Source organism: Octopus bimaculoides, chromosome 2 (genome assembly GCF_001194135.2).
Source record: "Octopus bimaculoides isolate UCB-OBI-ISO-001 chromosome 2, ASM119413v2, whole genome shotgun sequence".
Taxonomy (NCBI): Eukaryota; Metazoa; Mollusca; class Cephalopoda; order Octopoda; family Octopodidae; genus Octopus; species Octopus bimaculoides.
The window spans coordinates 126,085,810-126,098,253 of record NC_068982.1 but is presented as its reverse complement, the minus strand read 5'-3'; the positions used below and the strand labels follow the sequence as shown (position 1 = coordinate 126,098,253).

Genomic DNA, 12,444 nt, shown 5'->3' with positions numbered 1-12,444 from the left:
ATATATATATATATATATATATATATATACACACATATATATATAGTAAACGATTTATTTATTTGCTTCGTTTTCTGCACACTGCAAGCTACGTTTGGTCAGTGGATGATTACTTGGTTGGTTGTAAGATAAGAATACAGGAAGATGTAGCAGTAAAGACAGACTGTTTTCTGTAAAATAAAGAAAAAAAGGATTATTATTATCATTGTTGTTGTTGTTGTTGGTTGTTATAAGTAATATAAACTCAGAGAAATACACACAGAATAAAGTTTGTTTTACAATCTTAGTTCACTAGGATTGGTAAAACGTTTCCCGAATCCAATTTTTTTGATTCCACAACTGACAGAAAATTTTCTCTTAACACACTAATTAATGTAAAACAATGGAGCCAAAGCGCCGAGAAGAACAACAATAACAACATTGCAACCTTTGTCATCATCAAACTGCCACTGTGATGGCAATCATCAATGTGGGTGATTTTGTATGCTCCAATCAACTGAATGGTTTTGCACATTGAACCATACATTTTTTGCCCCAAGTACTTCTGAAAGAGCTAACTTTCTAAGATCTGATCCAACTACATTGTTACATAGTATCATCATCATCGTTTAAAGTCCACTTTCCATGCTGGCATGGGTTGGACGGTTTGACTGAGGTCTGGAAAGCCAGCAGCTGCACCAGGCTCCAATCTGATCTGGCAATGCTTCTACAGCTGGATGCTCTTCCTAACACCAACCACTCCAAGAGTGTAGTGGGTGCTTTTTACGTGCCACCGGCATGGAAGCTATTTGACTCAACAGGTCTTCTCAAGCATATCATATCACCTGATGCATCAAAGGTACTTTTTAATGGACCGGACATGCAACACTGGCATCGGTCATGGCTGCGATATCACAGAATCATACAGTAGCCCATATGTCTGACATATTGTCATGTTCTTATCATATATTCAGTTAATTAGCTACTTACACATACATGCAAAAAAAATACATACACAACACACACCTTCACTCTCTCTCTCTCACTCTCTCATGCACTCATGCACACACACACACACACTTCAAATACACATACATACATCTTTCATTTTCTGCTCTCACTTCAAAGCAAATGCCGCTTTTTCACTTTCTCCTCTCTTTCAATTTATGCTCTCTTCAAAGCATAAAGAAATAAAAAATTTTTATGGAAATTAACAAACAATCATATAATCCCATATGATTGACCATATGATTGAGTTGACAACTTTGCTGCTTCAAATGAAAGAATGCCATAAAATAACTTACTTTGGCACACACACACTCTAGGTAAAACTTCTGTATGAATTATGTTATTTCTTGCTGTGTACATGCACAAAATAACAGCCCAAGTCCTATTGAAATGACCTTTATGTATTCTGTAATTTCTGTTTGTGATGAGCATATTTAAAAACCTGATTTTTGATATAAACTTAAAAAGAAGATTTCCCAGAAATCCTGTCCTTTACCTTATTTTTGTTCCTAATGTTTTTCCAATTCCTATGTTTTTGATACAGGAGATTAGGATTTTGCCCCCAAAAACACGTTCTCAAATTTTCTCCCTCCCAACCCCAATTTCTTCATTTTTGCTTTTCTCCAAATTTTTTCTTGGTAATTCATGGAGAAAAAAACAGAGGGTACAAATCTTTAAGAATTTTCTTCTTCCTTTTTTCTTAAAGAAACACTAAAATCTCCTTCCCAAACATCCACCCATCACCTCACTACTTTCAAAAAGCTACAAACTCCTAATGTTTCACTTCTAGCTTTTCGGAAAGTGGGTAAGTTTCTTCAGAAATGATGTTGTTTACCTGTTATTTCTAGCATGTTGGGTTTCCTGGTGGTGGTCTGGTATTTTTTTATATCTACTGTTTCAGTATAATTTTATGCAGGCATGAAACATCAGACGAAAGTGAAACATTAAAAGGTTTTAGCTTTTTGAAAGTGGGTGGCCGAGGTGGGGGAAGGGACATTGAGTGTTTCTTGAAGAAAAATTAACCTTTAAAAAAAATATATATATTTTCCAGATTCGTAATCTCTATTTTTCTATGTGGATAAAAAAAAAAATTCGAAAAAAAGTTACAAATCAAGAAATTGTGGTGAGGATGGGAGGAAATTAAAATTTTGAAAACGTGATTTCTGGGCAAAATCATATGAACCCCCTTTTATACGATGAAACAATACATAGTCTGTGATCCTTCTTAAGAACAGAAAGCACTTTTATGTAAACCCACCCCCACCTTCACTTTTAAACAAACAATAACTTCCATTATGCCAGTAATCCAGTTCACTATATATCAGCTGTGCCGATTCTTCCCATAAGAAAGAAACAAATAATACAATATGGCTGTAGGTCATAACACCAGGGCAACGCTAGGATACATTGCTAATCTGCAATAAATTGATTATACTTCTACAATGCACAAACTACTTTGTTTTTTTTTATACAATTCCAAATAATATTTAATTATAAAGATACAGCATGATTTTTTTTTGATTTTCTTTTTTTACATACAGTGAATGACTAAGGAAGTCCATCTGAATAAAATAGGAATCGAAAGAGTCTATAGACAAAAAATGGTGGAGAATCAATGTTTTATATAAAGAAAGAAACTTTTGCTGGATATAGACTCTTCTAAGATTTTTACAACTACTTTCTACCAAAAGTACCAGACTGATACTAGTTCAAACCGTAGAACTAAGTAACCAAACACACAAACTCCACAGTAAAGCATCAGAGAAGACCATTTCATTTCTTCATAGCATTCACTGTTGAATAGTCCAGTGCAAATGATACAATTGAACAACTGAAAGTTTGGAATCCCTGTTTCAGCAACACCTTATCTGCACTCAATGCTTGCAAAGGACAAGTATAACTTTTACCTAAAAGTAATGAATGGCATGCAGTATAGTATACTACATGCTATGGCAAGATAATCAAGTTGAGTTGAAATTCAGGATATTTATCTCAACAGGAAATGAACAAGGTCTTCTTTCACTTTTAAAAATTAGATTAAAAGAATAGTATAAGAAGTTATTTTAATTATGAGGTTGGAAAGTTAGGCCTCTGGTTTCAAATTCACCTCTCCAAGGATTTTTTTTAGTTGGAAGTTATAACTGTTTACAAAGATTGGTCCACAAGTTAAAGTGCTAATTTAATTATAATTTCATTTTGCTTCATATCCAGATCTATTTATTTACACATTAAGATAATAAATAATTTGTAACTTCAAGGTATTGTAAATAAGCAATATAATTTTCCTTTTAGAACCCAATGGCTTAAGTTAATGGAAAAATTAAACAACTTCATGCAATAAATACTATTAGTTTTCAACAAATTTTTTTTACGGCTGATTGTAAACTCTCATTAGGACTGTTAAAAATTTCTTGTACAAAAACCTGCTTTTAGGAACAGACATTTCCAAAGTATTGCATCATAATAAAAGCTTAATTTACATAGTAAAGCGTAGTTAGAGAATACTTTGAAAAGCACCATAGGAGCATCTATAGTACAGAAAAGTTAGTTTTTTAAAACTTTTCATATTTCAGTACTCAGATGGTAACATGCTAGGATTTCACAATTCAAGCATGTTCTATGTAAATTAGCATCTATGACTGTAAATTAGTAACTGTGTGTGTAAATTAGTTTAATACCAAACTTGGTGCTAAGCAATTGATACGCTTAAACATTACCAATAAGTTTTGCCTCTGTTTTTATTAGTTGTTAATTTACTAAAAAGGAAAAATCTAAATGAAGAAAATGATAACATATTCCATATTTTTCATATTGCAGAGAAACTTAAAATGGGGCAAAAAAATCAGAATTCTAGACTTCTGGAATATAATTAGAGACAGTTATGTTCAATGACAGATATCAAATTCTTTTGAGAGAAAAAAGTTATGCACTAGGTTATAGTAAAATGTTCTAAAAAGCAACAAAACTTTCAGATATAATGTAAAGTATTAGAAGCTAGATAAGCCTCAGTATCAGAAATAGTAGTATCTTAAGTGCTAGCTATTGTTTAGTAGGTAAGACTCAGTATATTAACTATAATACTAATACTGTTAGTAGAGGTAAAGATATTTATTTGATAATAGACCAACTACAAAATACAGTAGATCTCTGTTAATATAGCGGCTATAGTTGAGGTATACCAACTACAAAACAGGTTATCAGGAGAATAGAGGCAGTTACAAGCTGAAAAGTCAGTGTTGGTACATCAGCTACAGTACAGCTACTGTCAGTGGTGGTTGCAGTAGTAGTAGTAGTAGTAGTAGTAGTAGTAGATGTTAGAGGCAGATAACTTAGTCTTGATATATCAATAATAATACAACTACTGCCAATGCTTGCAGGTAAAAGAGATTGTTATTGAGATAGTATACTTTATACGTTGATGTTATCGAAAGATAAAAATAAACAGAAACAAATACTTGGAGGATTGAAAAATATATGTGTGCATGTGTGTGTGTGTATTTGTGTGTGTGTGTATTTGTGTGCGTGTGTGTAATTATATATATATGTGTGTGTTTGTATGTATATGTATATATGTAACACTACCAGCCACTCAAGAAGGAATTCAATAATTTAACTCAGTTATCTTTCTTTTAAGTTTATCAGATGATTCTTTCTTTTGTGGCTTTGGAGGATACCTTTGTTATGATATATTGAAAGACAATCGTAAGCTGTATTAAAATTCAGCTAACATGAAGAAGATTCTGCTGAAGAAGGCTGTAGATTTAACCATAAAATTATAATAAGTAGTGTCTCTCCTTTATAGCTTAGAATTAGTGGGTCATTTGGGTGGCAGCAGAAGTTAGCTAGCTTGGTTTGAGAAGAAAGTTCATGTGATTATTTCAGAATTTTCTACTAAAGAGACTAAAGACTGAGTCACTAACAGAAGCAACTGAAAATGATTAGGATATATACAGGAAAAGAATATAGAAAGTAAAGTTATAATGAGATGATTTCGAAGCTGAAAAATGAATTTCGCTGACACTGTTCCAGTAATAAAGTATAAAGTTAATATTATTATTAGTGATAAATAATGTGGTGAGCTGGTAGAATCGTTAGCATTTCGTCTGTCTTTATGTTCTGAGTTCAAACTACATTGCAGTTGACTTTGTCTTTCATCCTTTCAGGTTTGATAAAATAAGTTCTAAGGTTGATTTAATCGACTTTGCTCCTTCCTCAAAATTTCAGGCCTTGTGCCTATAGTAGAAAAGATTATTGATAATAATTATCATTAATTAGAAATTATATGAGATTTTAAAATAGTGGCACTTGTACCGGTGGCACGTTAGAAAACATTCAAGCGAAATCGTTGCCAGTGCTGCTGGACTGGCTCCTGTGCAGGTAGCACGTAAAAAACACCATTTTGAGCGTGGCCATTGCCAGTACCACCTGACTGGCCCTTGTGCCGGTAGCACGTAAAAGCACCCACTACACTCTTGGAGTGGTTGGTGTTAGGAAGGGCATCCAGTTGTAGAAACTCTGCCAAATCAGATTGGAGCCTGGTGTAGCCATCTGGTTCACCAGTCCTCAGTCAAATCATCCAACCCATGCTAGCATGAAAAGCGGATGTTAAATGATGATGATGATGATGAATCCTGGTATTTTTATTATTGCTATCTTTTTCATGAGTTCCAAGTAGATTATTTCCTTGGAGAGTGGAATTGGGTGATAGACTGTGATGTGTTGGTGTTCAGCCCAAGTAATACCAAATCTAGAATATCTGTGGTGTGTGTGTCTACTGCCCAAGATATTCTAAGTTTCTATCTTGTAGGAGAAAATATACTTTCTGACATGCACTGTAGAAATCCAAGAACATTGCTTTTGCAAACTGCTGTTTTTGTGCATTTGTTTTTCTTTATCTCAACTGAATAGAAGGGATAGTGGAATTAGTGTATCATAAATGTGTACAGACGTGTATATGCATATAGTGGCATAACAGTGTGGTTAAGAAGTTTGCTTTGCAACAGAAAGGTATCTTGGACAAGCGCATATGCCATAGCAATGTTTTGCTCAAGAAGCAATGCACTGCTCAGCCCAGGAATCAAAACCACAACTTTATGATCATGAATCCAATACCCTAATCACAAAGCCACGGGCTTCCACCTTGCATGTCCAAGTGGTCTTTCATTTTGAACAGTGTTTGTTTTATCATGAAGGTCATCTGTGTGGTCAGTAATTGATGTGAAATGTGGTGTTTTGCATTTATTGTGTATGCTGTGAAGAAACAGGACACTCATGCAATACTGGCTCAATCTACGATGAATCAAAGCACCCCCCTCCACACACACACATGTATTGACAAACTTTTCTCAGTTTCTGTCCTCCAAATCCACTCACAAGGCTTTGGTCATTCCAGGGCTGTAGTAGAACCCCAGTTCTTGCACAGGGTACTGAACCAGAGGCCACATGGTTAGGAAGCAAGCTTCTTAACCACATGGCCAGATGTTAGAATATATAACTCAGTCAAAACAGTCTTGAATGAAGGATATTTTATTATCCACTGACATGTTTAGACTAGCGTTCTCATTTGGTTGTTTTACTTACAATGTTTTGATCATCAAGTCCTGTGGCTTTCTTTAGATGCCTATCATATTCAGTAACGTTCTTGGGATTTCTAAAACAACCCTTAAATCTATGAAGACACATTGTTCTAATTCCATTACCCAAATCAGAGATATTCTCCTTTAGTTATTCTCTTACCTGTGATGTAGTTTGCTGATTTTGCTTGAACTACAAAATATATTATTTGTTTAATGCTGGGATTGAACTCTTGCCCACACTGGAATAGTAATATAAACATTCTAACCTGTCTCAGACCACTCTTAATTCTATGCTATAAATCTCCGGTTCTAAAATAATCTGAATTAAAATCTTCCATAAAAATTTCATGTTAGCTTAATGACGATAATATTTTATTAAATTCTTCATTGTTTTAAAACATTAATGGAAACAAAGACTGTATTTGACTGTATTTGAGCAAAATGCGGTAATGAAAGGGTTAGCTAGTGGGCTATCTTATAGTCAATATCAGATATATACTGTATTTCCATAAATGTGTCATTTGGTTCAAATTATACAAGAGCTTAATTTTAAGAAATAGAATTGTGTAAAATGTTTCATATGAAACTACTACATTACATTTAATATTTGATATTAAATGCAAAACTAGTTTTTACAACGATTGCATTAAGCTCTTGATATAAGATATATATCATTATAAGAGGGTTTTGTAATCAACAAAAAAAGAGTTGAGTATCAAAGGACTATATTGCAATGTTCAAAATACAAAACTATCAGAATATTTATAATTTTAATTTTGAACATTTTAATGTTATTCCCTCATCCCTGACACAAAGCTGCAATAATGTTCAAGATATATATAAATTGAAATATTGATATACATTTTTGCATTATTCATTTAGAATAAAACAAAGGAACAGATCTACAATGACTATTTTGTAGTATAAATAGGCATTTAGTGTATTTATCTAAACCAGTTGTTTTTAACCTGAGTAGTACTACTCCCTTAGAGGCATTGTGAATTCACAAGGGCTTGGTAAATGTCAAGGGAGTGATAGGTGTTTAGAATAAGGTCAAGATTTTTCTAAAATATTTAAAGTACAATACATATATTTTTAACACATTTTCAAAAAATTGTTGTGATTAGAAACATGACTGATGATGCACTAAGATCCAATATAATTTCTTAAGTAATTTTTACAAGAATTTAACACAGAAGGCACTAGTCCAAGCAAATATCTAAAAAGAGGCACATAATGGGAAGGGATAGTAGAAGGAAATATGAATAATAAACCCCTAAACAAAATTAGCTTCTGTTTCATGAAAATAATTTGCTGTTTGTTTTTTCTTTGTTAACAAATCATGTGGACAGGGATTTTGTACAATGTCACTTAATGAAAGGGTCACTGACCCACAAAACATTGAGAACTACTGATTGAAACTTTTAGTGTTCAGGTTATCAAATGTATTAATTATTTATTCACATTGTTTTGAATTTATCATGCATTATCTCATAGTTTCAAGATTTTGATGGTGTGATAGCTTACTTTTAAGATGACATTGTAGCATGGGTGTGAGAAGCCAAATCTGGCCAGTTTGATTGAAAAATGGGTAAAATATATAGGCTGGTTATAGCTAGTTTAAATGCTAAAGGGTTAAACTACCAGAGCTCTTCTTTAAGTTGAAGGCACAAATTCAAAACAGAATAACACACTTAATATAAAGTACAAGTATTATATATTTAAAATTCCATATGTCTACTAGACTACAGCTAAACTTAACTGAATCAATCAAGATCTCCCCAAGGGGTAATTCATCTTAAACTGGTCAAACCAAAAACACTTTTAAGGACACACACACATACACACATACATACACACAACTGAACCAGAAAAGATGCAACTGAACATGTGAGAATGAAAATATCTAACAAAGTATAGGAAATCTTTACAACTAACACAGAATAATAATTTAAACAATTGACTGCTCAGAAAAGCCAGATACACATTTCGTTATCATAGCAAGGTACTATTCTGAAATCATAAAATATTTAAATATAAAATAAAAACTTACTATTCTACATCTGATATTAATACATTTAACATTGATCTCCTGATTTAATCACACACACACACACACACACACACACACACACACACAAACACACACACGCATATGTATGTATGTATGTATGTATGTATGTCTCTTCTATTTTTTAATTATTATAACTCTTCCACTGAGGAGGGAGCCAGTTTCCAACAAAGATACAAGGCTCCATCTTTGGGATGTACTTAACACAGACAAATTCACATTTGGAATGCATGTATGTATGTATGTATGTATGTATGTATGTCTCGTCTATTTTTTAATTATCATAAATCTTCCACTGAGGAGGGGGCCAGTTTCCAACCAAGATACAAGGTTCTATCTTTGTTTGTATGTATGTATGTATGTATGTATGTATGTATGTATTGCTTCTATTTTTTTTAATTATCTTCTACTGAGGGGGAAGCCTGTTTCCAACCAAGATACAAGGTTCTATCTTTGTTTGTATGTATGTATGTATGCATGTATGCATATATGCTGTGTCAGAGGTTACTAAGTCAGAAACTAAAAATATAATACTTATTCAAGGACTGAAGGTTGTGTATAACAATGTGAAATATTTGGCTCAGCTGTTTGTTCTTATGATATTCCAAAATGTGATATATTGAAAATATTACAAAAAAAAAAAATGATCATTATCAAAGTTATCAGTCATGGTTTGGCTTTCTCTGTTAATCAGAGATTGTGTTTGGTTTGAGATAATTTTACTGCTATACAAATTGAGAAGTTTTAAATTATTGAAATAATATGTTGAGGTTTCACTTTAAGAAACAATATCTGAACTAAAAGTGAAAGAGATTAAATTGGATAGAGATTCTTCATGCTAATTTTATTTATAGGAGAAGTATACAACAGACGGCACATGGTTTAGTGACTAAGGGTATTCAGCTAATGATCATAAGGTTATGAGTTCAATTCCCAAAGGTGTCGTGTCCTTGAGCAAGACACTTTATTTCACTCAGCTGGGAAAAATGAGTTATACCTGTACTTCAAAGAGCCAACTTTGTCACATCCTGTGTTACGCTGAATCTCTCTGAGAACTATGTTAAGAGTACATGTCTCATCCACATGCACATTGATTTCACAAGCTGGCTGTTCCATTGATCAGATAAAGTGGAACCTGTATCATTATAACCAACAGTATGCCAATATAGTATACAACAGAACTCAACCAATGTTAAAGTGTATGGAACAAGTCTTCTTGCATTTACATTGAGTTATATGGATCATCAGGTAGGCTACCTCATGGAATATCATTTAACCCATCAGTTTTGCAAATCAAAAGTTGGGGATTCTAGAAGACATAATTCCAAAAAAAAGTTCTATATTCTTTTATTCTTTTACTTGTTTCAGTCATTTAACTGCAGCCAGGCTGGAGCACCACATTATGAGATCACAGCCACACATGTTAAGAATACCCCTGATGCATCGGGTGATATATGTTTGAGAAAACCTGTTGAGTCAAGTAAAACCAATATCGTAGCTGTGGTCAGTGCCCGCTGACTGGCTCCCATGTCGGTGGCATGTAAAAAGCACCATCCGAACGTGGTCGATGCCAGGTCCGTCTGATCGGCTCCCATGCCAGTGGCATGTAAAAAGCACCATCCAAACATGATCAATGCCAGGCCTACCTGAGTGGCTCCTGTGCAGGTGGCATGTAAAAAGCACCCACTACACTCTCGGAGTGGTTGGTGTTAGGAAGGGCATCCAGCTGTAGAAACATTGCCAGATCAGATTAGAGCCTGGTGCAGCCACTGGCTCTCCAGACCTCAGTCAAACAACTCAATCCATGCCAGCATAGAAAACAGACTTTAGATGATGATGGTTATATATATATATATATATATATATGTCTCTTTATCTTTTTGTTTTTATATATTTACATATACACACGCTAATACACGACTTATAATACCCAATCTTGTTCATACAACGACTGGGGCAAACTAATCGGTATACAGCACTTACTCAGTATTACCTGTATCCGCCTGGGTTTGGTTAAATCCAATACCCTCCTCAACCTTATATATATATATATTCTACACACACACACACACACACACACACACACACATTTATATTGTTGTACAGTATATTACTGGTTCTAATGTATAATTTGTTGGAATGCAATTATTGGTTCTGTGCCAACTATTGTGCTTGGCAATACTGATGGCCAGCATATCTAACAATTGCCGATTCTGCTAATTGCAATAGTCGGCATGAAATCAATGGTAACATACTAATGAGTTATATGCCATAACCAGTAATATATTTCTCAACGATATAAAGATATAAGCACTATATTTCTATTTCTTATAATGAGTATTCTCTTTTCTCACTTATGGATAACTAACTGATAACATACACACATACAGACATAGGTGAGCAGACCAATGCATACATAGAAAACTTGCCATGTAGGGGTATATTTTAAAGGGGGGATTTAAAATTATGTAATACAGAACCCAATACAAAATGTAAAGAATATATATATATATATATATATATATATATAAACATGATAGCTTAATTTGCAGTTAATTTTTTGCCTTCTAATACACTCATATATTAATTAGAATAGTTTTATAATTCACTTTTTGCTTAATTACCAATGTGTACATGTTTAAGAATGAGAGAGAGGGGGAGAGAGAGAGAGAGAGAGAGAGAGAGAGAGAGAGAGAGAGAGAGAGGGGAAGAGCAATGCATAAACAGATAATCACAGAACACATGAGTACCCAAACTACCTTTACGAAAACTCAACAAACAGTATACTAACAGACAGAGTAGATTATCAGTAAGGTGAACAGATTAATTATGAAATAAAAGTTAAATGAAGTGTAAAGTTTGGTAATAAATCTAACAGTTTAATAATAACGATGTTGATGATGACGATGATTGTTGGTGTTGTTATTATCTAAACTACTTAGTGATTGGATGGACAGGTTTTTTTTAAATTTTTTTTTTTAATAAACTAATTACTTTAATAATAAACCAAAAAGTTTTAGTTATTATCTAAATAGCTTAATCAGAAAACATTACAGAAAATGTCACTTTGCAACGAGAAAAAAACAAACAAAATACATTCCATAATTAACTAACAAAAATATCTGATGTTTTGTCTACAAAACACAAAGCCTCTAAATTAACGTTAAGACGGTTTGAACTCAGGATTTCAAGCATTCAGGTGGGTTGGTAGTGCGTCACAAGCCACCGAGAGTAGGTGAACATTCTGCGTGCACAACTAATGCATTATAAATGCTAGGTATAGTTCAGCTAGTTAAATTGTACCATGTTGGTTGCCATGGATATTATGGATGCATAAGTTCAGTTAACGTTCAGTTTGTGTAAAATGACAAATGGTTAGATTCAGTTAAATTTTTCTTAAAAGATCAATAATTCGCAAATATTACTTTTTCCCATAGATTTGAGTCATGATTTATTTTCACAAGAGTTGCAAAGATTGTTTCAAAGATACTGAACTAAATATTTCTAATAAATTATGAAATCTGAATGCTAGAACCAAATGTACAGATACTGAGAAATCATGACTAAGCTTTATACATATTTGTGTGTGTGTATGTATATATATATATATATATATATATATATTCTATTGGATCCTGAAAATTATAGAAACACATACATACACACACACACACACATACACATATATACATATATGTGTGTTAAATTCAAATTACGACAAACGTAAATAAACAAACGAAGCTTGTGTATACATATGTGTATATGTATATATATATATATATATATATATATATATATATATATATATAT

General features: G+C 33.1%; 1 protein-coding gene across 1 annotated transcript in view; it reads right to left on the bottom strand.

Moving 5' to 3' along the window:
• The window catches only part of LOC106871216 (LETM1 domain-containing protein 1), a 177,007-nt gene that overhangs the window by 2,021 nt on the left and 162,542 nt on the right, over nucleotides 1–12,444 (bottom strand). Inside the window, exon 9 of the mRNA XM_014917565.2 lies at nucleotides 35–170. Within this exon, the coding sequence (XP_014773051.1) occupies nucleotides 55–170 (116 nt within the window). The 3' untranslated portion in view covers nucleotides 35–54. The remainder of the gene's footprint in view (nucleotides 1–34; nucleotides 171–12,444) is intronic.